This window comes from Arachis hypogaea, chromosome 18 (genome assembly GCF_003086295.3).
Source record: "Arachis hypogaea cultivar Tifrunner chromosome 18, arahy.Tifrunner.gnm2.J5K5, whole genome shotgun sequence".
Lineage (NCBI taxonomy): Eukaryota > Viridiplantae > Streptophyta > Magnoliopsida > Fabales > Fabaceae > Arachis > Arachis hypogaea.
The window spans coordinates 3,069,484-3,095,538 of NC_092053.1; the positions used below are offsets into that span (position 1 = coordinate 3,069,484).

General features: G+C 31.3%; 3 protein-coding genes and 1 long non-coding RNA gene across 10 annotated transcripts; 1 reads left to right on the plus strand and 3 right to left on the minus strand.

The window, feature by feature from the left end:
• Nucleotides 1-4,496: 4,496 nt before the first annotated feature.
• LOC140181527 (uncharacterized) lies at nucleotides 4,497-8,077 on the plus strand. The gene is made up of 2 exons (XR_011876234.1): nucleotides 4,497-4,826; nucleotides 5,733-8,077. It is a non-coding gene; the product is annotated as an uncharacterized lncRNA (long non-coding RNA).
• On the minus strand, nucleotides 5,916-8,585 carry LOC112771858 (uncharacterized). The gene is made up of 5 exons (XM_025816678.3): nucleotides 8,475-8,585; nucleotides 8,334-8,399; nucleotides 6,293-6,390; nucleotides 6,137-6,174; nucleotides 5,916-6,039 (listed from the first exon to the last, which is right to left on the minus strand). The coding sequence occupies exons 1-5, from the start codon at nucleotides 8,533-8,535 to the stop codon at nucleotides 5,964-5,966; spliced, it is 339 nt and encodes a 112-aa protein (XP_025672463.1). The 5' UTR covers nucleotides 8,536-8,585; the 3' UTR covers nucleotides 5,916-5,963.
• A 1,061-nt stretch (nucleotides 8,586-9,646) lies between these two features.
• Nucleotides 9,647-16,266, minus strand: LOC112769319 (uncharacterized). 4 transcript variants are annotated; one of them, XR_011876336.1, is made up of 5 exons: nucleotides 15,826-16,217; nucleotides 12,295-14,736; nucleotides 11,648-12,175; nucleotides 10,405-10,530; nucleotides 9,647-10,050 (listed from the first exon to the last, which is right to left on the minus strand). XR_011876336.1 is itself a non-coding variant. In XM_025813794.3 (3 exons), the coding sequence occupies exons 2-3, from the start codon at nucleotides 14,599-14,601 to the stop codon at nucleotides 11,876-11,878; spliced, it is 2,607 nt and encodes an 868-aa protein (XP_025669579.1). In that variant the 5' UTR covers nucleotides 14,602-14,736; nucleotides 15,826-16,266; the 3' UTR covers nucleotides 11,460-11,875. The 4 variants fall into 4 exon arrangements, 2 of the variants coding, with proteins under 2 accessions (XP_025669579.1, XP_025669580.1); XR_011876335.1 differs by lacking the exon at nucleotides 9,647-10,050 and having other exon boundaries at nucleotides 10,053-10,530; XM_025813794.3 differs by lacking the exons at nucleotides 9,647-10,050; nucleotides 10,405-10,530 and having other exon boundaries at nucleotides 11,460-12,175; nucleotides 15,826-16,266.
• A 4,029-nt stretch (nucleotides 16,267-20,295) lies between these two features.
• Nucleotides 20,296-24,568, minus strand: LOC112771886 (uncharacterized). 4 transcript variants are annotated; one of them, XM_025816722.2, is made up of 5 exons: nucleotides 24,077-24,568; nucleotides 23,853-23,999; nucleotides 23,459-23,750; nucleotides 21,606-21,722; nucleotides 20,296-20,787 (listed from the first exon to the last, which is right to left on the minus strand). In XM_025816722.2, exons 1-5 carry the CDS (start codon nucleotides 24,278-24,280, stop codon nucleotides 20,678-20,680), a joined length of 870 nt encoding a protein of 289 aa, XP_025672507.1. In that variant the 5' UTR covers nucleotides 24,281-24,568; the 3' UTR covers nucleotides 20,296-20,677. The 4 variants fall into 4 exon arrangements, with proteins under 4 accessions (XP_025672507.1, XP_025672506.1, XP_025672504.1 ...); XM_025816721.2 differs by having other exon boundaries at nucleotides 21,606-21,725; XM_025816719.2 differs by having other exon boundaries at nucleotides 23,459-23,768.
• Nucleotides 24,569-26,055: the final 1,487 nt, after the last annotated feature.

Here is a 26,055-nt window from a genome sequence, read left to right on the forward strand (position 1 = left end):
TGTTTTATGGAAGTGTATTCGTGGATGTGTCTAATAATTAATATATTTTAAATACATATATAAAGAGACACATCCAGAAAATATATCTATAAAGACACTTCTATTAAACACAGTTATAAAAAAGACATTTTTATTAGACACATCCAAGAACACACTCTCATGAAACACAATTATAAATAAGAGTTGGCAGAAGTTGGCAGATATGCTGTTGGTAACGTAGCGAAACCGATAACTAAATTAAAGACATATTAAAATTGTAGAATCTCTCAAAATAAAAATTATTACGTCAAAGTTTTATACACATATTTACATAAATTAAATTAATTTATTTCGAATTAGATTTTTTAATAGTAAATCGAAATGAATTAAATAGATGCTAGTAAATCGAATTAACTACCGAACAATGGTTGGTTCGATTTCCTTTACATGGTTACACCTTTTTTTTTTCCTTCAAAAATGTTGTGTGAACAGTTGCATAGCAATAATGTCTTATTCCTATATGAATCCTTTTATTATTGTGATTAAGAAGATAGAAATGGGGCAAAGAGATCGCTATCAATTGCCCGACAAATGATATCTGAAGGTGATATAATGGGTCAAAGTTGGAGTAAAAGATAACCAATAACGGGTTCATGCTCTTGTGCAACCTCAACCTCTAGATACACTTTTATATACATTCATACACACATAAATATATGCATTAATAATTGTGCTGTCCTTTTCACCATAATACTATTGAAGTAGACAAAGACTAATTACATGGATTTGCTTAATTTGCTACGGCTAACCCTAGTCATCAAGAAGCACATACAGTATTTTGATTTGCTCTATCATATTCCTTTTGCTTTATTTATTGTTAATAATATTATATTATGTGCTTATTTGGGTGCCATTATTTTGATTAAAAAAAATTTCAATAAAAAAAGATTTTTTTTATCTTTTAACGTGTTTGGCAAATTTCTAGTAGTAAAAATAAAAATACTAGAAAAATAAAAAAAAATTTTGAAAAGCTGTAATTTACATCTTTTTTAAAAGATCTTTTTCTCTTAAAAATAAGATATTTTTCATGTAATAAATAAACAAAAAAATACTTTTATATTGTTATACCAAAACATAATTAATAAATAAAAAAAATTTTTGCATGAGATACCCAAACATAAAATTACTTTTATTTTTTCATAAGATCTTTTAAAAAAAATAACTCAAAAAATTTTTTTTTATTAAAAAGTCACTCAATCAAGCTCCATATTTGGAAATTCATTTATGTAGAATATTTATATTTTTATATATTTATTTGACTATAGAGCAATCCCCCATGTGCTAATGATTGTGATTATGGTAATACTAATTATTTTGTCTGCAAAGTAGCATGGGGAATATTTTTATTTATTCCCCCCAAAAAAAAAATGAAAAAGGTAAAGATTATGGTCTTATACTCTCTTATCAATTTTCTTTTTGTAAATTTTTACCCTAAATAATTTGGACAACTCATAACGCATACCGGTAATTAACTAATTATATAGAAGTTGAAATGTAAACAAACTGTGACAAGTGTCTTTTGTTGTTAACTTGAAAGTTGAAAGTATGGAAAATTTTTACATATTTTGTTGATAAAAGCAGGAATTTAACTCTCGTTTGCATATTTTGGTATAATTAAGGATTTAAACTTTAAATGTTTCATTTTATTTTAAGCTTTTATAGAAATGGGACCCAAACTAAAGCTGAAATTGAGTTGACCGTTGTAATGAATGTAGATAATATAGAATTTAACAAAATGACAAATGTTACGATGATGGTGTCTTAATTCTTCAATTATTAGGAGAGTAAAGTGAATTGGATTTATGTTTTTTCTTCTGAGTATTTTAATAGATTGTTACATTAGTATGACATTTTAAAATTTTTCATGCTTGGAACGTTAAGTAAAAATCGAACATTAGATAAAAAAAAATATCAATTATACTATGTGTAAATATTACATATATGTATACACAAATATATTATAATTAATTGAGTAATTGGTTTTTAATGTAAATATAATATTTTTGTAAATTGATAGAAAATTTTTTCACTCAATCATACTCAAAATTAAAATGAATTGAATTTGATGGGATGAATTTTAAAAGTTCAAATTAAATTAATAAATTTGGTCTGTACTAATTTCGGTAATCAGTTTATTTTAACATAAATAAAATCTAATCAACTCGAAAATCCAATTGATAGATTTAAGTATTTACTATTTATCTGCTGATTGCACATGGTTGCAGCTTTTAACTGTTGATTCTTCTATAGAATTGACATTGAGAACTGAAGAAGTTTCCCAGAAAATAAGTTCTTTTATTTCAGTACTGCACACACAGTTGTTCTGCCATTCTTGGTATAGCTTTGACACTTGACAACCAAAAGATCCAATTTATTTATTTATTGTTATTTAAAAATCGAATCTGTATACTAAAATCAATACTAAAATCAGTTATTATATATTTATAAATAAATAATGTATCGTTTAATTTATTTTAAATATATATTTTAGATTATAACATATATTTTATATTAATAACTAATTTTAGGAGTTAATATTCAATTTGGTTATTAAACTTACACACGAGTCTTAATTTAGTTCTTGAGGTTTCAATTGTCTTTATTTAGTTCTCAAAATTTATAAACGTGCCTCATATTAGTCCTTGAGACAATTTTTAGTATAAAAACATTAATGGAGCGCTGTTATAGACTATCAGATGTCACGTTAAAACTTGTAAAATGATGTAGTTTTAGTTTTGGCATTTAAATAGCTCAAAAACGGTATCATATCACTTATTTTGTTAAGTAAAATTTTAATAAAGACCTTTACGATGTTGTTTTTGGGTTATTTGAGTGCCAAAACTAAAATGACATCATTTGACAAGATTTAGTGTGGCATCCGGCTATTTACGACAGTGTTCCGTTAACGTTTGTACGTTGAAAATTATTTAAAGGACTAATATGAGTTATGTTCACAAAGTTTGAGGACTAAATAGAGGCAATTGAAATCTTAGGGACTAAATTGAGATTCGCGCGTGTAAGTTCAGGGACCAAATTGAGTATTATCTCCTAATTTTAGTGTATATTTAATATAATTTATTATTATATTAATTGTTTCACACATGAAGAAATAATTCTATCTTGCTATAGAAATCTTGAAAAAGGTTCTTTTTCTTGATGAACCTTTTGAGCTATGGGATAGCCCTCTTTCCCATTGTCTAGTGCATAGAGGATCTGTCTTCCATATAAAACATATCTTTTTTTCGTCTCACTGATTAAATTGGAATCATATGGCAACCAACACAAACTAGGTAGCTACATAGCTAGGTTTGTGCAATAGAGAGTTTCTTAAGACCAGAATACATTGAGAGGGTACTCTCATAGAGCAAATATAATAATGTCCAAATAGTAAAAGTAATATGTGTAATTATTTTTCATAAAACACTACTAGCCATACATACTCACTCCCACGCTTGCACAAAATAGTGGTGTGCTGTGGTGTTTAATTCTATTAGCTGTGGATGATAACGTAAGAAATAATGTAAAGGATAAAGTATATTTTTTATTTTAAAGTTTGGTAAAAGTTTAAAAAAATCTTTAAATTTTATTTTGTTTTAATTTTATCTCAAACGTTTTTTATTTGTATCAAATATATCCCTTACGGCTAATTTTTTAAAAAATTTAAAACCAATCTAACAATAATATATAAAAATTATGCTTGATTTGCTTGTGTTGAGAGTTGTTTTTATGAGATTGTTGTTGAATTGGTCTTAAATTTTTTGAAAATTAGTTGTCAGGGGTATATTTGATGCAAATCGAAAACTTTTAGGACAAAATTGAAACAAAATAAAACTTAGGGATATCATTTAAACTTTTGTCAAACTTCAGAAACAAAAAATATACTTTATCCTAATGTAAAATATAGTAAACAACTAAACATATATTTTTGTTATTTTTTATAGTCTAATTCTTTATTTTGAATATCTTTTATCGTAAAATAAAATGGATAAACCCTAATTAGATTAGCGACGATAAGAATTGAGTGACATTAGAGAGATAATACATGAAAAAAAAAAAACAAAAACATAGACAATTTTGTATTACGAAATACTTAGGAATTAGAATAAGTAAAACCGTGAATAGCATGTCTTTTCGATTTTAGAAAAATCAAGCCACACAAAACTTTTATAATTGGTTAGTAAGAAAAAAAATGACCGCTTTAATAACCATTTTATAATAAATATATATTTGAAATCATATATTTGGATTCATTTTAAAGTGTTCCTTTTTATTTATAAAAACATGATTCTAAATATATAATTTCAAATATAAATTTACTATAAAGTGATATTTAAAGTGATCCTGTTTTCTATTTCTTATTAATCAATTATAAAAATTTTGTGTGGCTTAGTTTTTCTAAAGTCGGAAAGACATGTCATTCCTGGTTTTACCTTTATATAGTAACAAAACCATGTGCATGGGAATGGAAAAATAAAATTAAAAAAAAAGGAAAAAAAGAAAAAAAAAGTCCTAGTTTGAATCCAATCATATCCCTTCTTTGATTTGCTTTGTTAATTTTTTCTGCACCGGGTACCTTACTCCTGCTGCCAAAGCACGTCGCTGTTCAATCTGTTCATTATTACCATCAAATTTACTTTAGTGTACAATAATTTAATTTAATAGAACTTCATTATTATTAGAGTGCAACTTTAATTTACTTGGAACAATTCATGTAATTTGTTCTTGAGAGTTGAGATAGCAATATTCGTGCTCAAGCATCTCCAGCGCTCGGAAACATCTGCAATCGGGTAAAGATTAATTATTATTAGACAACAATATTATTAAACATATATTTTTGTTATTTTTTTAGTCTAATTCTTTGTTTTGAATATCTTTTATCATAAAATAAAATGAATAAATCATAATTAGATTAGCTACGATAACAATTAAGTGACATTAGAGAGAGCCAAACGAGGTATAACTCAAATGACATAGTCTCTCCATATTCACTTAGAGGTTGTGAGTTTGAGTCTCCTATCTATGATAAAAAAAAATGACATTAGAGAGATGATACTTGAAAAAAAATAAAAACAAAAAACATCGACAATTTAGTATTATGAAATACTTAGGAATTAGAATAGGTTATTTGAAAATTACTACCAACTAATCATTATACTGAATTACATACCATCTTCTTCCATTTATAAAAAAAAAAAGTTTTCCTAAGAGCACAGGTTAAGCATATCACATAAGGAAGAAGCACCAAAATTCCAAGCTTTCGCCAGAAAGAAGTATTCATTGAATAGTTGATCCTCATTAGGCTATTTTTCCATTGATTTCATTATTGCATATTTTTGCATATCATGATTCTTCTTGTGCAGTATATTGATCATTCTTAGTTAATAGTAGTACCCCTTGAATCCTGAAATTATCACATCTAGAAACTGAGGAATATCTTTTGTCCATAATAGCTACTACATTTCGACTTATTTGTGATGCTTTATTAGCCAATTATTTTCTCAATTTCTCACTTCATAATTACAATGATGAGCCTAAAGTAAACTTGTTTTAGGTTTTTTCATAATGACTAGCATTGAAGTAAATTTGTTTTAGGTTCTAGTTTGATGTCTATTTATATTTAGTGTTGTAGTATGCATTTAAATCCATACAAATCTATGCATTTCATGTGAAATCTAAATATAATATGAATGCAGGTGGGTATTTCTGTTAGAACAGCAGGAGTGGATCATGCATTAGAAAGTATACATAATATGAAGGAAGCACTTCCAGAACTGTGGAAAGCTGCTGAGAAATCTGAAGGGGTCAAGTATTTTAGGAAGGTTTCAAAATTCTGAAGGGGTCAAGTATTTTAAGAAGGTTTCAATTGAAACATCTGTCACAGCTTAACCTTATTATATATCTACTTTGTTAACCATCCAATAATGTTATTGGCTTAGCAAAATTCCCTTAAGAACAGGATAAGCTTTCAGCAACTTATATGGCAATCTCCCATGAACAAATCTGTACAAAAAAAAAATTTAGATGCATATTTAAGATCAATTGATTATACTAGAAGATGGTCACATAAAAAAAATGACCAATTTGTAAAGGCATTTACCCATGAAAGTCATCATAGTCAAAGTCATATCCAATTGCCTGGTGAGAAGAAAAGAGGCAAAATGACTAATTAAATTCCATCACAATTGCATGTATATAATTAATCGTTAGAAGAAAAAGAAAACAAAATTCTTAATGAAGGTTAATTGAGTTGTACCCTGAGACCAGCCATTGTTGTCCCATAAACCTTGTATAGTGAATAGCACAATTCAGAAACTTTAGCCTCTTCCATATCAAGTTTTTGAAGCATGTAATCTGTGCAACAATTCAATTAAACAATCACAACTTGAGATACAAGTTATAAGCAATCAGATACTGAGATCATAAAGTGTTGATGAGTTTGGAAAACTCTAAATTAATATGATGATGATCAAACATTATTAAAAATATTATTTAAAAAATTATTAATTTAATTTCAGCTTCAAATTATTTGATTAATAATTTCTGTTTTTGTATGCAGGATTTTGGGCATTGGGATTAAGCAACAATAAGACTAATATAATAATAATTTTCAGTCTTGTGCAAAAATGTTTAAATATAAGTGGCTGAATTATTGTTATGCTTGTTTGGGCCAGGAAAAATAAATTTGAAGTCCAACAAAGTGGATTGTCCGAAATAAAAAGGGAAATGGGGCACAATATTTTCGTTACTCATTTAACATGATGAATCCAGTTCTTTAATTAAATTGTTGCATGCTTCCACGGACACCACTCCCCTCATTTGATGGAATTCAAATTTTGATTAAATGAATTTAATGCAGGCATTAGTAATATGAGAGAGAAATTTCAAAATTGATTTGATTGCTATCATTACTCTCACACGTTACAAGGAAAGGGGTTTTGGAAACTTAATGCATTTTATTTCCTTTCTTAATTTCCTTTGAAATCTTTTCTGCATTCTCTCTCTTCTCTTTCTTCTCTGTTCAATTGTCACTTCACAGGAAATATGGAAGAAAGAACAAGCTATCAGAAGAAAGAAGAAGAAGCTAGGTACAAGAAAGAAGCTATTGTGATGATGACATTAGCAAAAAGAAGATCTACAATTGGATGTGGCTGAGATCTTTGCCACTTATGGTAAGAAGTGGTGAGGAAGTCTCAAGCTCTCCATACCCGAAAATGGAAAAGATCCAACTCGGTCAGAGAAGAAGATCCCAAAGGCATGGCTCATCTCTACTTTGTGGTCACCCATCACAAAAGGTAGCTAGAGAGGCTACGTGAAGGAGGAAGCAAAAGTGGAGCAGGATGAGCTGTCAAGCATCAAGGACTCATCAAAGGTCAGGAATCCTTCTTGGTGAGAAGGGATGAGGAAGAAGTAATTGCATGTTGGATTTTACATTCGGTTCTCTCTCTTCTCTCTCTGGCCGAACCGGTTTAGTGTTGAAGAAGAAGAATATTAGCTCGGTTCAATCGTTTCAACCTTGGAGGCTTCCCCTTCTATAATAAGGGTGAACAGTCAAGACTTGAAGTAAGGAGAAAAGAGTGTAAAGCACAGAGTTCTCATAGCTACCCAAGTTAATAGAAGTTCTCCTTCAATGTTTTTCATGTTGTATTTTTTTGTTTAGTTTTGTCTGGCTTGACTCTCATGGAAAAAGGCAAACAATGAGGTTTGTATGAAAAAATCATAGAGCGGAAAAAGACAGAGTATACAAAATTAAAAGAAAAAGCCATAGATGTCCTTATAGGTCCTTTGTACATCTGTGTTGTGTTTCATGATTATGTGGGAATCCCCTTACAAGTTGGGTTAGCACTTAGCAGTTGAAAACTTGGTAGGTGACCAAGTCAAGTTCAGGATTGGGGATAGATTCTGGACTTGTCCCGGATAAGAAGAGTAGTTCCTATGGAGAATTGGTGTTTGTAATTTGTTTGATTATGGTGAAATTCCATCATTGTTGTGATGGAGACTGAATGTAGGCTGCACTGCACTTAGCAGCTCAACCAGGATACTTTTGGGTGTGATTCTCTCCTTCTACTCTACTCAAATTCTGATTCTATTCGTAGAAGACAAAATTAAAAAAATATCTCCTCATTGATTACGAGACAAAAAGAAAAAGTCTCTTGATCAGTGACGAGACAAAAAGTAGAAATATCTCCTTAAGCGTTTTAAAAGGACAGCAAGATTTACTCAACAAAAAAGGGGCTAAGATTCAACCCCCTTCTCTTAGCCACTGATAACCATCAAGTGTTTAACTGATTGATTACCTTGAATATTTTTCGTCATATCCGCTGATAATCCAGAACTAAAAGGATAAAGGGTATCATCAAGATCTGAAAATATAAAAATGTAAATATAAACACGAGAATGTGTAAGTGATGAAGTCATCCAGGTTCTAGAAGTCTTACCAAACAAAAGACAATTGTATTTGGCCTTTGAAAGTTCCTGGAACTGATTCCTGTTTTCCATTTTAGACTTTAGAGGCTAAATTACAACCATCCAGCAGAAAAAGAATAAATAAGAAGATAAGATAATCACCATTTTAGACACAAGAATGAAACTACTTATCGTTGTGTGAAGAAAACATATAAATTTTTAATGAACTCTTTGTTGTACAATGCTTAAAAAGAAGGAAAAATGCACATTCCAAGAGTGCATATTAGAAAAGCAAATCAATAGGGAGTGCCATTGAAAACTGACTTCAAATTCGAGAGACCATGTATATGAAAATTTCCAAATGGAAATTAAGACCTTAACATCAACATATAAGTAAAACAAGTAAATCCGTAAGAGTGTTGAAAATGGCAGGTTAAATAAACTCACAAACTTTGAACACAATTTCTAAGGGTTTAGAGTCTCAATCATAAATCAAAAAAGAAATTATGATAAATGAAAAGAAAGAAATTAAAGCACTCACATTTTTAGTAAAGAGAATATCAGAATGAAAAGAGAAACACACTACAGAATGGCAGATATAGCATAAAAACTAATGGACTTACAGTAAATAAAAGTTTTAGCAGAGAAAGAAGGATTGCAGATTTAAGAAAGAATTCTCCTATGTGCACGGCTAACGTTCTGCTCCATCTGCACACAGCGAGAATCTGGCCGAAAAGAGAAAAAATTTTCAAAGTTCAATTGGTAACCTGAAGTCCAATCGATTGAGTTATGGGAAACCTGAAATTCAATCGATTGTTTTGTTAATTCAATCGATTGATTTTCTAAGAAACACGATTTTAAAATTCTCGACGGATGTAATAGATCAAAGATAAACTTTTAATCGATTGGGACAAAAAGTTACTACGATCAATGAAGATCTAATTCTTTATTGTTTTTGTTTTTGATTATTAATAATAATAGATGAATGATAAAATAATAATTTATAAAATAAAAAATAGTTTTTATGATTAAATAAAATATATGGAGTTAATTTGTAATTAAAATTAAAAACGGACTATTTAGCAGTTATTGAAAAACTTAAAAAACATGTTTTGTTACGAGACCATTTAATGGTCCAAACGTTGTGAGACCATCGAATCCGGTGCCATGTCATCCTCGCTTTCTCTTTGGTTAAATGAAAATAATAAAAATAGAGGCGGCCTAAATTTTTACTTACTGTGTGAACTTAAATTTGATTCATTGTTTCAGAGAAAACAACTCTACAACAGAAGGTTCGGAACGTGTCAATGGCAATGGTGAAGAGGAACAGTCTGAAGTAAATTGTGAAGATCAATATCCAAACAAATCACCAAAAAATGATGATGATGTTGCTAATCAATCTGCTCCAAAAAATAGTTTCGGCTCTTTCAGAAAACCAAATGTAGATAAGCTGGACTTGAATGTTCTTCGATCGTCAAAAGCCAAACAAAAAAGATGAGTTCACTGGATATGTGGATTGCTTACAAGAAGTTAGTTTTGGTTCCGTGACATGCTTTAGCTGTGTTTGTAGCTTTTGCATTTTTAGATATATCAAATTGAAGATAAGAGCTGCAAGATAAAGATATGATGAATAAATATGTGACCAATGGTTAACTAGCTAGGCCAATATATGGTTTTAAATTTTGAATACATATACATATACAGAAAGTGCAGTCACTTTGAACATTTTTTGACTGACCAAGATAGAGAGATAAATTAATTAATTAATTAATTAGACTCTCCATGGTGGTATGTAAATAAATAGCTTAGTGACTAGTGGCATAGTACAATTGTTTGGTAGTAATTGAAAGGGATTTACTTAATAATTATTATATGGTTATTAAAGAGTGAAGAGTACCCTAAAAGTGATGGTGGGAACAGAGCAAGAATAAGCAGAGTTAGTTGGGCTTAATTGCTTATTACCCCTGGGTTTGTGTGTTTTTCACTAAAGAGCTTGTTCTGGCTGAGGAGGCGGCAATAATATCTGTTAGTATCTGCATTGAGAGTACGTCATTTGCATGGAAATGGAGTGCTTTGACCTTTGAGACACTGAAAAAGAAGGACAAACATTTAACATATTACAGAGGGAGGGAGGGGGGAAATAGTCATGTTAATTATGAGTACAGAAGAAGAAAAGGTAAAACAGCAGTGCAATGGGCAGTGGCTCTGATGATAGGAAAGGGGAAAATCAGAGAAACCAGAACAAAGGGGCCATTTGTGACGTAGCAACCAGTGAATAACTGTGTCTGGATTCCGGTTATAGAAAAAGAAAAGGTTTTGAAAACCAACATTGAAAGGAAAGGAGAATTAACTACTAACAAGTAGTTGCATGATTGGACCATGGCTACTGTTGCACAATTGCACCATCAATTCACTCCAATACCTTAAATGTTGTAACAAAATATATTCTTGGCTCTTGCCTAGATTTTGAATCATGATTAAATGTGTTGTGTGGGCTCATATTCTACACCCTTTTTGCAAACTTAACCAACACGTCAAAAGTTTGAATTGCTGTTTGTCCGTAAATGAATGATCAGCAATAACAAAGAATTAGTCATATCCTTGAAAGAGTCCCTATTCCCCAACCAACAAATATATATATATATACTGTAAAAATAAAAATATGCTATATCATTTACACACTAAATTCTCACCACTTTTCCCTTTTAACAATTTCTAGCCCCCCCCCCCCCCCCCTTTTTTCCCCCTTTTTCTCTCGATGTTTGAGCCCAATAACAAATTCAAAGTTCCAGTCATGAAAGCTATTATCAATAAAAGCATATGCATATATAGTAAGATGAAAACTGACTCAACCCGTTTCTGCAATTTGTAAATTAGAAAATGCGATGAGAGACTGAAGTAATCACCATGGCAACAAGAACTAGCACCATCTACCAGATACTTCCTTCTTTCAGTGTATGTGAGCCTTTGTTGTCACACGGTGGTGATCAAGTTTATATATTGCCTTGAGATAGTAATGGATACGACTCTAAAGTCAGGATGCCTGATTTTATTCATTGATTTGATATTCAACCAAGTAATAGATACAAATATTTAAGAAATACTACTATACTAGAGGCTACAAAATACAGCTTGCTTCAACTATTCACACTTCCTTGATTGATATCTCATAATCATAGTTTATCAAACAGTACAATTTGAATACCTGCTTCTGTTGGAAGAATGGAGTAAAAAGGGATTATCATTCTTCTCTCATATTCCGCTTTGCCACAACAGATCAAGTCATGAACTCGTGAAGCTATTATCTATATGCGGTAGATTCGAGCAACTGATGCTAATCTCTGTGGGAAAACCATTCTTTTCTGGTTTCTCTTATTGCACATTCAATGCAGTTAAGGAAATATCAGAATTTGACTCTACTCCATGTTTAACTTTAGACTCTACCAACAGGAGAGAGAGGAGGATAAGCCACATAACTTGCAGGAGTGTCCTCCGAAGTACCAAAAGCCTTTAATTCTTCTGTTTGTGCCAACATCATTTCTCTCAGGTTTTTTACTCCAGTGGAGTCTCTTGATCGACAAAGTTCATATGGCATCTTGCCATCCACTAGCGAAATGCAGACGGAGAAAGCTTGCAAGTGTGAGAGCGACGAATCAAAAGCTACTGAATATATACCAGGTCTGAATGGGGAAAAACTGAAAGCAGGTTGGTGTCCTTGGTCTTGGTCATTCCCCTGTAGTTAGCATTGATATTCATGATACACATTAGTAACTAGTTATCCATATGATAATCAACTGCAATCAACACAGAGAAAATAATTAGGAGGCAATAACATTAATCAACAAAAAATACCTGGAGGAAAAGCTCAAATCGATCTGAAAGATAAGCTTTGGACGTTCCTGATTTTCCACAGGTATGTTTTTCATTTGCAAAAATCTTAAGTTTGCATGCCAAATCCCAACCACCACAATCACATGATCCACCTGTTTTCCATCGCTCAATTAGTGAAGAAGGCCCACCATTACTTGGAAGACTGTGAACACCACCAGGAAGTACCACTGTTACCCCTACATTGTTTTTAATAATGTCATTTTGACAACTGCTCTGATGCTCGTACTTCATGACGTTGATGGCTCTAGGTGATTTGACAACAATAGCAGCAAGCTCATCATTTGGCTGGTAGTCAGTGACCTGAGAATCACCCTGCCTTGGCTTTACTGAAAACAAAACAAACTCTTTCGCTGAAGAGTCCACAAAGTTCTGACTGGCTGAATCATAATGGTGCAAATCAGAAACCTTCATCTGGGCAACAACATGGTGAATGTAATCAGGACCTTTGCTTTTGCCTGTTTGATTCATCCAAATTCCATTCTTCTTCTTATTTTCCCGAAAGGTAAAAAAGGTATATATACATTTGCTTTCATCCTCTGCTGAGACAGGTAAGCTCTTCACAGTGGCTGCTAGAATGTTGCTATTGTTGTCAACAGCAAATGTGAAAAGGGGCTGGCCATTTTTCACAGCAATTCTCAAAAGACCTTGAAACGTTGATGCCATGTATTTCTTGTCCTTTGATGAATTAGCAGCATTTATTGTGGCACAACCTACCCTGTGGTCCCTGTCCGATTCTCTTTCAGGCATAAGAATAGAGAATTTCTCATTACCTAACCTGGAATTCTTATTTATTAACATTGAATCTTTCTGAGATGACTCCATGGAGTGGCTGGAAGTTGCTGCCTTTGGTTTTAGTAGTGGATCCAATAACCTCCTTAAAGGGCTGGTCCTGCCTTTGGCAGCATCCCCAGCTCTATCATTGCCCGATATGTTGGACCTAGCATAACCCCTGACATGTTCTGAACTAGATTTAAGAGTTGCTGAAGAGCTCTGATGTGGCACATGTGAAGTGTCCTTACAGCCAGATTTGCTAGTAAAGCCAATGCTGATGCCTAGGCGGTGAAAAGGCGAGGAGCTTCTTGACTTCTCAGTAGTTACTTTCTGATTTATTCCATGGGGAGGCCCATTAGCAGATAAAGTTGTGGCAATTGTTTGTTTCCTTTCCTCAGTCTTTCTAGATTTGCATGGGCTTATTCCCCCTTTTACAGGAAATGGTGCAGAAATGGTAGAGGCTGGAACTTTGATGCTTTCTAGATCTGTGGGACTAGATCCTGACCCTTTAAACTGTGAACAGCTACTGCTAACTTCATTTGACAGATGACAGGCATGTTTGTGGGAATGTTCCTTAACTTTTTCTGAATATTTTGTCAGAGAAGGAGTTCCTAACTTAAAATCTGAGGATGTTTGCATATTAGGAGCTGCACAATGACTGTTTTGGGGGTTGTCTCTAGGCAAAAGAACGACAATGGGTTTGCTTTCCCTGACTGCACCCTGGTCAACAGTATCAATATTTGATTTGCTCAAATTCTCCACTCTCTTTTCCGATCCACCATTTTGCTTGTTGATTTCCAGCTTAGTACATGATGCTGTCTCATACCCACGGACATTTGGCAAGATGCCACTTTCCCTATCATTATATGGATTCGTACTTTCCCTTTTGCATACTTTGGGTATAATGGTAGGATAGTTTTGGGGAAGATGATCACCAGCTCGAACATGTTTGCCATTTGTGACACCGTTACTATGGCGACCTCCTCCAACATTCTGAAAATTCCCAACACCTCCTCCAAAGGATTTTACAACTCCAGGGTTCTCTTGCACTGAAGATGCCACAGAGTGAGACTGAATTGATGGACGGAATATCCTTTGACAAGGAGACAAACTAGGACCTCTGTTAGACTTACCAGAGAATCCATCTGCTGATGTAGAAGATGATGTATGACTAGTAGATGACAAGCTCTGGCTACTTCTATCAGGTACGTGCTTATAGCCACACTTCCATTGCTCCAGACGGGCCCAGTCTAGGACCCCAACATTCAAAACCTTCTCATTAATATTTACACCTCTCTCTAAATAGCCAGGCAACTTTGACATGTACTTCACCAGCTCATCTTCCTCGCTTGCCATTCTACAGTCCTCTTGCTTTAGATGATTATCATTGGGTTCTAATGAAATCTCTTCCTCACTTTTGGTGATTTCATGATGAAGATCAGCATATGACAAAAAAGATTTCTCTGGCTTTGAACTATCACTAAGTTTTCTGCTCATGCTGGCAGATGGTTAAACTATGTTCTAACCTAATATCAACTGCATAGACTTTCCGAACTCCCACTCTGGAAACAATCTACTACCTTTCTTCAAAAGTGATTGCAGTTGAGCAAATTCTTCGTCTCACCTTTACAGCTGCACAACACAGCTGGATTATATTAAAAAAAAAATTCCAAAAATAGAGCTTTCATGCTGATTTTAGTGAACATGTAAAATTAAATCAATATAAGGGGCATCTTATACAACCATATTAATTTGCGTTGTTTAAATTTTATAACCATATGGAGTTGTGAACCAAATGCAAAACAAATAAGTGATATCGGAACGGCATTGAGTTATAGATTTACCGCACCAACTAATCAAGTACATCAAGCTCCAGCTCTGTAAACAATTAACTACACTAAGAAACAAAGTAGGGGAAAATTAATAAAAGAAATTAACCTCGGGTACATGCAAATGGAGAATCCCACATATGGTAGGCATGGATAAGACTAAAAAAATTGAAATTGTAAACAGTGAGTAAAGGGCAAAGGCCAAGCTCAAGTGTGTGGCTAAGTGGAGTTTTTCTGGTTTCAATTGTAGCGATTCTGATAACAAAAATTGACCCGGTTGAACGGGTAAAAAGTATGAGAAAAACAAGGGAACAAATAGATAACAATAAAAACAAATAAAACGTTCGTTTAAACAAAATTCAAACAGGTAAAGCCAATGAGAAGCATAGGGACAAAAACCTAAATCAAGAGAACCAAAATATGCAGAAAGTAAAAACAAACACAAGTGGTCCATGCAATGCAACGAACGCAATCTCAAATTTTGATAAATCCAAAGAGATATAGCAAAAAATAAAAATTAAAAATTAAAAAAATGAGCGACTACTGTTGATTCTGCGATACCAAAAACCTTAGCCAGAAGTTACCGATTCCGAAATCAGAACTCACAAAATGCACTTTGCTATGAGAATCTAAAAACACCACAAGTCCACAACACTAGCGCCTCGTTTGGAGTTCCAAAAAATATAGTAATAAAACAAAAATGGAAACGATAAAACTCCAGAAGCTGAGAAAAGGAACAACACAAACACCTTTTAACGAAAAAGCACTTCAGCTTGAATAAATTAAAAAAAAACGTTGAGCTATGCAAATCGTAAAGCATTAGCTAAGATCAGAAGAAGAAGAATCTGAAAACAAAAGCAAAGGCGAAAACAGAAATCAGAAGCTCAGTTACCATGGAGGAAGGCGAGAGACGGGGAAACGAGAAAAGCAAGTAAAAGTGATGTCGTTTATAGCTTGTAGAAGAAGAAAAGGAGTGTCGGTGCCGTCGTTTAGCAGCAGAACGACGTGTGAGCGAGAAACCCCAGAAAACGCAGAAGCATGAGAGGGTTTTAGTAGTAATAATGGGAGTAAATACTAAATAGAGTGTCCTTCCTCGAAGTGCAAACGACAATGCGTTTCTTCCCCAAACTCCAATGTCTCTACCCTTGAAAGAGCTCCCTCACTTTCTCGCTATGATGCGTTTTCTTTTGTTTTGGTGCGGTGGAGAACGACCCGTGCATTTCGGATTCTACTGTGCATATTTTACAATTTTAAACCTATAACACATATTTAAAAAAAAAAAAATCGATGTATTTATATAAAATGACTTGTGACTTTTAATAAAAAAAAAAAATTGGTGAGATTTAATAAAAGCTGGATATATTGTTCTTTACACGTAAACCAAACATTGTTAAGTGGTGGAGGTGATAACGAAGTTAGTGCGTGCGATAAAGCCTCGTTTTCCTTTTTAGCTTTGCTTGTTTGGAATGAGGCAGGAAGGATAGAAGTGACTCAAGTGAGAGGGGAGAAAAAAAGGTAGAAAAGAATTGGATCAAAGTAAAGTTTATATTCAATCCTAATTTTATTTGTCAATATATAACATGTCAATTTTAATTTTATCTATTTTTAATTTGTAAGTATCTTGACTCTATTTGTAGATTATAACAAAAAAAATATAATATTTAATAATTTAATAAATTTTTGGATTATAACTTAATATTTATATATTATTAAATAAATTTAATTTTTATATAAATAAAATATTAAATTTGTAATTCAAGATCTTAGTTTAATAATTAAAGAATTTTTATATAAATAAAAAGTTTTTGATTCAACACTCAATTCTAATATATTTTTATATAATATATATATAGAGTACATATTGATAAGGCAGATCAACTTGCTTTGCGTTTAACTTTATTGATAGGTAGAGTTGTTGACTTGCCACCCCTAGAAAAGAAGTGAAATTATTTAACAAATTATCTTATTTGATTGTTATTGGTTGAAAGGAACACAAGTTCGGATTTAAGAGTTAAGAGTTAGGAGAGATAAATAAAATAGTTTAGGAAAAAGGAAAAATACAAAGAGACAATGAGAATAGTGAAGAATGTGAAGTTGTGAAATGTGAACAATAGATTTAAAAAGGAAGGTAAATTAAAAATAAAAAATCAGAATCTTAATTAATTATTTCATTTCATTTCAAAATTTAAAATTTGAAAAATTAGGATTAGCAATTAAGCACATTCAAACTATTGACGGTTACTTTCAGTTTTACCATAATTTTCCATTTTCGATCCCTCTCCCAAAACTCACCATCATCGAATTCCAATGCATGCCCAATACTCGTCATCGGTGCTGGAGGCACATCTCCGACGCTGTTGCTTCGTAACATTGTTCAGACACAATTCCAACACCGCTGCCCATGCACGACGCTGCAGACTCACCCTGCGCCGTTGCCCCTCCTCCTTAGTAGCTCGTACCGACGTAGCTTTATTGCGCACCGCTGTCCATCCGCAGCCACTTCAGACGTAGCAGTGAATAGCAACGCGTGCCTTCCCCTTTGGTAATCGTTGATGGAGTTTCTAATCTCCCATCCTCATTAAGCAGTGACAATTTTTCCTTTTCAGGTGACAATCTTATCAATTTATGCATTATAGATGGTCAACAATCCAATAAGGTAAGCAGTGAAAGTTCTAGTTTTAGATGCGATGGTTATTTTCATATTATGGCCGGATAGTCATTTTAGTAGGTATGCGGATAGTTATTTTAATTCTTTTGTAGATGGTTATTTGATTGGAACGAGTTTAGTTAGATACAATTAGAATATGTTAGATGTTCAATTTATTAGGTATGCAGATGATTGTTTTTATTCTTAAGTGGATGGTTATTCTTAAATGCCAATGAGGGTCCTTGTTAACGAACTAGCAACAGTAAGGAGGATCTCGGTGGCGACGATAGGGGAAGTGACGGCGGGGCGACAGTAGAGAACTTGGGGGAGAAACTTGTGCTTTGGTAAAGTAAGGTATAATAGATGGTTAAAATTTTTGAAGAGTAAATATCGTTTTGTCCCCAATATTTGGGGTAAGTTCCAAAGTTGTCCCTAGTGCTATTTAAGTCCCTAACGTTTCAAAATCGACTCAATGTTGTCCTGTCGTTAGGGATCCGTTAACAGAATTGACGGCAGGACAAAATTGAGATGATTTTGAAACGTTAGGGACTTAAAGAGAACGAAAACGTTGGGGACAAAAACATTACATAGAAATAAATTTTAATTTTATCCTTCAATAATATCAATTTTTTACTATACACAGTATTCAATTATTTTTTAATCACATCTAAGTAAATTATACTTAATCATATTACTTTCATTCTAAATAAATTAATTTTTTTTATAATTTTACTCTTAAAGATTTTTAGTTATCATGGAATATTTGTAGAATGATTAGTATATAAACTTGCGGAAAAGAAAAAAATATATATATACAATAAAATATAAATTATATCTTTTATCTCTAATGTATCAAAATTCTTTAAAATTATAAAAAAATAATTTTATTTTAAGATAAAAATAATGTGATTAAGTGTAATTTACTTAAATGTAGTTAAAAAATAATTGAATACTATGTACAGTAAAAAATTGATATTATTGAAAGACAAAATTGAATTAAAAATTATTTTTATGTATCATTTTTGTCCCCAACGTTTTCGTCCTATTTAAGTCCCTAACGTTTTAAAATTGTTTCAATTTTGTCCCACCGTCAATTCTATTAACGGATCTCTAACGGCAGGACAGCATTGAGTCAATTTTGAAACGTTAGGGACAACTTTGAGACTTACCCCAAACGTTGGGGACAAAAATAATACTTTACTCATTTTTGAATTACTTAATTGGATTTTTTGATTGAGTAATTTGAGTGAAATATTTTTTTTTTAATTTTATTGGGCCGAATTTTCAGCCGGTTGTCCACATTATTCAGATTTTTTATTGTCTTTCTAGTGGAGCCGTATGAAAAATGGTGGGACATGTGTGAAAAACTTATTTGGGCTAAGAGCGCATGCTTTTTTTTCTGACCAAAACCCGTAAAAGAAAAATAAGAGCCCACTGGTGTATAAATAAGTTGTTATGCATAAAAGAGAATTGTATGTGTCGAGGCCTAGAATTATTGTGGGTGGTGGATGAGGATGAGCTTTGGTTAATGTTACAAAAAAAAGTCAGGTGGAACATCATCCAAATTTTACGTAAACAAAAAAAATTAATTACTATATATTTGTCAATAAATATATAAATATAAATATTATTAATTTATTTTTAATATATATTTTATATTTAAATATTTTATATAAATAATTAATTTAAAAAATATTATATTCATATTAAAAATTAATTATAAAATTAATCATTATATATTTAATTTATTTTTATTATATATTTTATATTTTAATATATTTTATACAAATAAATAATTTTATAATTAATTTTTAATTTCATTGTTGTTTTTTTATTCTTTTTCTTTTCTTTATTAACTACTGGGGTATGGCACTATAGCAGATGCAATTGGGATAGCACTACCTATATCCCCTATGAAAGTCTACAATTAACAATTAGCAAATACATACATTTGGAGATATAAATATGGTAAATTTGATAGTGTCTTTATTATAGTGCTTAAATTGTCTAATTTCTTTTTTAAAGTAAAAAATAAAATATTTAAAATAAAAAATAAATGATGTAAAATTTATTAAATACTTTTTATTTATATTTTTTAATAACTTAGTACAAAATAATAGGCAACATAACATTTCTCTCTAAATATTTGAAGGTTTGACCAAATAAAATAAAGGAAAGGGAAGGAATCTGCCACCTCATGACCCCACACACCACATGCACACATTTCAACATCATCACCAACTAACCCCTCACTTCAACACCCAAACTTTCATTACTTACCCCCATTTATTTACTTGGATTCATTCATTTATGTTATGAAAAATGATATATTAAAAATAATTAACAAAACAAAAAACATGAAAAAGATATCAAATTGTTTTCTTTCCTTATCTTATTCTATTCTATGCTACGCTAGTCAAAGAAAGAGAAATAATGATGATAAAAGCACAACAAAATAATTTGTCCGATTAGGTTGACGTGTTTTCCATATTCCAGATTCTGGAATCTAAAAACCCCCAAACTCCCAACTTGATTCCTGACGCCAGAGTGTATAATTAAGAAGAACCTTGGTTAACTATGAATGAATAATAATCCAAAAATAATAATATGCTACCAACACATATACTTGCATCATATAATATACGTATATGATGGCCTGCGGAAAAGGAAAGCAAATTAATTAAATAACAAGATGAAGGAAACTCCTGCCACAACTTGAGCTGAATTATTATTTATTTATTTATTTATTTTCTACAAAGGATTTTAAAAAAAAGACATCCTCCGCTGAGAGTCAACACCGCAGCTTAATTGCTTAGCCAAACAAGTAAAATACCCTTTATTATTTTACACATTTTTTGTATTCTTGTGTGTCACGGCTCTTGAGTACCTTATACCCTACCTAAAACAAAATATATTATTATAAAAATCCGTATGTATTATTGATCATTCCTAGTCCCACAATGCATCTGAGAAAAGATTCCCTCCTCAAGGACAGTTCCTTTTCCTTGCATAATTTTATGATTAAGATTATTTATTATTGTTATCATTATTTTCCTATGTGCTAAAGAAGTGCATGTGAATGTGCCTCTGTGAAGTGTTAATACGTCCACTCTTGAGGCAGAATCATATCATTCTGGATCGGTGCTTTCCGTGATTGCCGCTTCTCAAGTGAATACATGCCATCCCTATTAGTATTCACTAGAACATCTGCAAAATCATACAAATAATATTATATTTAATTCCATTACAGTATTATATTATGAAAAATCTAAAAAATCAGTAGAATTTATGATTTTTGTTTATTATTTTTTGTCTTTAGTTGAATAATTTTTTTTGTTGTCTACAGTATTTTTTAAATCGACAGATCAAAGATTAATCTGTTGTGGATTTGAATTGGACGAATGAGTTGACTACTCGATCAACCCAAATTTATTCTTTAATCTAATAATTTAATAATATATTTTTAACCTATATTTTTAAGGAAAAGTATAGGTAACAAACAAGATTTTTGAACAATGTGTAAACAATGTGAATTAATAGGGTTAAAAGAGTAAATTTAATTAGTAGCATTAAATTAGAGTATAGTGTATTTTCATTTGATTGGTGGTTGTTCATGTTGTTCAAAATTTTCATTGTTCCCCTAGCACTCCCCTATTTTTAATATTAATAATTAATTACTAACAAAAAATAATAAATTTTATTACTCTTTTAACATTCTTCTTGTGCTGTTATTAGTCAAATGAAATGATTTCTCCAGCACCCAAAAACAAAGGGGCAATAAATGGGGACATGAAATATTGCTATCTGCCATTAATTAAGCATACCATGGATATAGGAACACCCTATATTAAAGGATACGGCTGTATTTGTCTTTTTATAGTGATTACCAATAACTTGCATGCAAATCAAAGTACACAGTTGAGCTGATATAAATATTATAACTTAGTATTAATTATTAGACAGTTGGAAATTAATTAATTAAGCATATAGAAGAAAATGGTAGCTTGATAATTAGGGTAGGATACCATGGAGAGGAGGAAACGCAGCAGCTTTGGGTCCAGCTGTGGCAGCCATTTGGTCAAAGTGTTGTTGCAAAGCTTGTACCACTCTCGCAGGTATCAGAACTGTGGAGCAACCTTTACCTGCTAACACAAAACTTAATTCAATTTTCATGTAATTAAGATTTGCAACTAACATGATACTAGTAATGGTAATGAAGTATTAATTAGAAATTCTATGATTAATTATAGGATTTTGCTACTGTGTGTCCTAAGGACATAAATTAAACATACCATAAAAAAAAATTAGTTTAATAATATTTATTGTAAAATAAATTTTTTTTATATTTTCAATATATAAAAATAATAAATAACATTAAAATATTTTTTGTATAGTATAATTAACTTATATACTTAAGACACAGAATAATAAAATTTTTAATTATATTATAGAGTAAATGTCCTTTCCGATCTCTAACTATTTATCCGATAAACTTTTCACCCCTAAGAAATCTAAACACCCAAATCGATCCCTATCTACTTTAATATATGTATGTTCCAGTCCCTATTTACTTTGAGTAAATATCCTTTTCGGTTCCTAGCCAAGGACTGGAACGTACATATATCAAACTAGATAGGGACCGATTTGGGTATTTAGATTTCTTAAGGGGTGGGAAGTCCATCGAACAAATAATTAGAGACCGAAAAGGGCATTTACTCTTTTATATATATACTTAAAATTAATTATTAAATCAATTATTTGTTGTGATAAGAGGAATCTAGATTTTTTTTTTTGGGCAAAAACATTTTTTTTTCTTATTATTCATTAATGTGTGTTTATTTAGATTAGCTGTGAGTTACTGTTGTACTTGTTTGTTTCTATGATTATGGCTCAACAAATTAAATGACGTAAAGTAATGAGTTTTGCTATTAGTAGAGCATCTACTTTTGCCGAAAGGAAATCAGGGAAGAATCAAGCATGTTAGTTCAAACTCCATTAAAAGAATATTTGGTCACTATTATCATGCAAAGTGGCAATTTCCCACACTATATTATAGATCTTCCCCTCTCTCATAGGTTTTTGGGGGATGAAACTAGGATGAAATCTTTTGAAGATAAAAGCCACTTTAGTTCCTAGATTACACAATTTATTGGAATATTTTTAAAAAAAGAGGAATGGTTCTTGTTCATATTCCATTTCACTAACCAACTTGTTCAACAACAAGGAAACCGACACAACACTGTGGGAAAGGACACAGAATCCCAAAGTGAATGAACCAGATCTATCTTCACCAAATTTATAAAATAAAATAATCATAAAAAAAATTTTAATAAAAAAATAAAAATACATATATTATTTAATTCATATATTTTATATTTTGTATTTTAATATATATTTAATTCATTTAATAACTGATATTTAATACGGATAGAATATTTTTAAAAATCAATATACATTAAGTTTCTACGCACTGGCGCACTGCACTCACACACATCTCATGATACATAATTATCACTACTCCATAAATCATAATTACATTGAATTTTATACTAATAAGTAATAACTATTAAATTTGATAACTATACAAAAGAAAAAGAAAGAAAGAAACTTAAACCACACATTTTATATTAGTTCTAGTTTAATCTGTGTTAAAAGTCAAAAGTCAAAACCATTTACTTACATGAAATTTCTCAAAAGATAAAAGTGATAGATGATGAGATGGATAATATTAAGTAGAAAATAAAAAAAAAATAGTTAAAATTTATTTTATTTAATATTAATTAATTATTATAATAATTAATAAATATTAAATAAGATAAATTATGATTGTATTTTGCTGATTTTCTTTAGTTATCAAGCATTTTCGTATTATTATTACCTTGTTTGGCGGTTGAATGTGGTGGGGGAGTGGTGGCGGTGGCGGCACGAGGCAAGAAAACTCCGGTGCCACCTCTTGAAGCGGAACTACCAAGGAAGAGTGCCCTCATGCCTCCACCACATTGCTGCTGCAGAAGCAGAGGAGCTGGCCGTGGAGGCGGACGAATCCTCCTTCCAAGGCCGCCGCCACCACCACCTTTACCTTTCTGCTGCTGACACAAAGAGTCGTCGTGATTTTGTTCTCTGTCCTCGGATTCACTCATCAGTTTCTGCTTCAATGAAAGAACCTGCTCCTGCTTTAACCGTGACAACTGTTCATTATAATCACATAGGAATTAAGTTAGCAACGAAATTAATGAAATTAGAAGAAGCGTTATGAGGTGTGACGATCTTACTTCAATGGCTCTGATTTGTTCGTGGATGAGAGATTGGTAGGAGCAGAGTCCCTTGGGTGTAGGTGGCGGCGAGGGTTCTTGAGAGGAAGCTTCAGATGGCAAAGGTGACCAGAGAGTTGATTGCGGTGAAGCCATCAAGTCCCATGACTTTAAAAAGAGGAGAGGAAGTTGTTAAAATGAAAACTGAAAAAACAACAAGAGAGAGAGAGGAGGAAGAAGAATACAAGTTGTGATGAGAAATCGTATTTGTCATGATGATCATCGTGATGATGATCTTGAAGCAAGAAGCGATCCATGTGGTGAGTTAGTTCCGCGATGAGATCATCTTCCTTATGGTGAAATTCCTCTGGTGGCAGGTTTGGAGAAAGAAGATGTTGTTGTTGTTGTTGATGATGTTGAGAAGGTAGTGAAGTGTCATCAGCAGCCATAATAATAATAATCACAACTGACTAAAAGGAGATGAAGTTGATGATGGAGAAGGAGAAAAAGGAGAAGAAGGAGAAGCAGGGTATAATGATTACATAGTGTGTGCTCTGTTTTGGGGTGAGGTTAGTCAGACAGTGAGACGTGCCTATTTAATTGGTTTAGAAAAGTGGGGTGTTTGAGAAGAGACTAGTTGAAACCAAAAACGGAGACTTGGCTAAATCAATGAGAGGAGTCAGGTGATGCCATGCTTTTTAAAATGTTTGCAACCGGAATATATATCAACCACCCTCATATATGAATTTCATCGGAGGGTTTATAAAGTGATGGATTAATAGATCGGAAAAATTTAGGGCCAGCAATTTTTATGTTTTTTTGTCAGCACTTAACTATTAAAATAAAAGTGAGTGATCTCTCACTATTAGATGTAATCTCACACCATTAAAAATACTATTAATAGACAATTGATGATTACAAAACACCAAAATTACTAACCCCTAACATTCTTCTTAATAGCTCAAGAAACATTAGAAGTTGTCAAAATTTATTGTTTTTGACAACTACTTAATCATCAATTTAATTACTTTAGTTTAGTAATTTTTAATATATTTTATTTTATATTTTTAAACATTAATAGTTAACTGATAATAAAAAATAATAAATTTTAATAATTTTCTATTATTTTTTTTAAAAGATGTATATAAAATATTTGCAAACATTAATTTTTTCGGTGTAATTAAGTATTTTTTAAATATTATTTTTTATTCAATTTTTAGAGAAGAGAAAAAATAAAAAATAAGTAATTCTCTTAATTTTTTAAACAATTGGCATATAAAAATAAATATTTAAATTAATTTAATAATAATAAATCTTTAAAAATGACAACTAGTGTTTTTATAATTTGTTGTTTGAATATGGGATAAGAATGTAAAATCCATCTATCTATAATCTATACATCAAAAATTAATTGTTCAATTATTTTATTCGTATAAAATATATATTAAAAATAAATTAAAATATATATTTATACATAAATAAATGATGAGTGGTTAAATAGTTAATTTTTGATGTGTATATAACAATTTTTTTTTCTGTAAACTCGATCAATTTTTTTTAAACAAAAATAGGGTTAGAATAACCTTGAAGTACACATGAAGCCTCAAATCTTAAAAACATACCTTATTTGTAAAATTATCTGTCACTTTGTTAGTTTCTCGATATAGTATTTACGACGTGAATCCAAAATTATTATCTTGTTATAACTAATTCCTTTTGATGAACAGATGCGGTTTTATAGAAAGATAAATATTAGAGATTTTATTGAAAGATATAATTTGTCTAGCATGGATTTTCATATTCAGACCTCAAATCAATATCACTGTCAAAGATAATATGTTAATTAGCAAGCCATTTTTTAGTTTGATATATGTTGGGTTTAGTAGTTGGACGGTATATTTATCCACCTGTATTAATATTACTCACCAGTCACCAGCCATTCGTTGAACTTGCTACAAGCCTACAACCCAACCTGCCTCCATTGACATTTAAAAATATTATTTAAACATTAAAATTAATCATCAAAATTATATATTATTTTATTCGTATATAAACATATAATTTAATTTATTTTTAATATATATATTTTATACTGATAATTATTTTAGTATATACCTAACATAGTTGATTTACGCCAATGAGTTATAACTCAAATGACATAATCTTTCCATGCTCAATTAAGAGATTGCGGATTCGAATCTTCTTTCTTTGATAAAAAAAAAAA

Excerpts from the sequence above, each read along its gene's own strand:
- LOC112771858 (XM_025816678.3), bottom strand. The coding sequence starts at position 8,535 with ATGGAAAACAGGAATCAGTTCCAGGAACTTTCAAAGGCCAAATACAAT. Across the intron at positions 6,391-8,333 it reads TATGACGAAAAATATTCAAG|ATTACATGCTTCAAAAACTT; the intron begins GTAATCAATCAG and ends ATTGTTGCACAG. Across the intron at positions 6,175-6,292 it reads CAACAATGGCTGGTCTCAGG|GCAATTGGATATGACTTTGA; the intron begins GTACAACTCAAT and ends TCTTCTCACCAG.
- LOC112771886 (XM_025816718.2), bottom strand. The coding sequence starts at position 24,280 with ATGGCTGCTGATGACACTTCACTACCTTCTCAACATCATCAACAACAA. Across the intron at positions 24,000-24,076 it reads ACGATTTCTCATCACAACTT|TCATGGGACTTGATGGCTTC; the intron begins GTATTCTTCTTC and ends CTCTTTTTAAAG. Across the intron at positions 20,788-21,605 it reads TGCGTTTCCTCCTCTCCATG|ATGTTCTAGTGAATACTAAT; the intron begins GTATCCTACCCT and ends ATGATTTTGCAG.
- LOC112769319 (XM_025813794.3), bottom strand. The coding sequence starts at position 14,601 with ATGAGCAGAAAACTTAGTGATAGTTCAAAGCCAGAGAAATCTTTTTTG. Across the intron at positions 12,176-12,294 it reads GATTTGAGCTTTTCCTCCAG|GGGAATGACCAAGACCAAGG; the intron begins GTATTTTTTGTT and ends TGCTAACTACAG.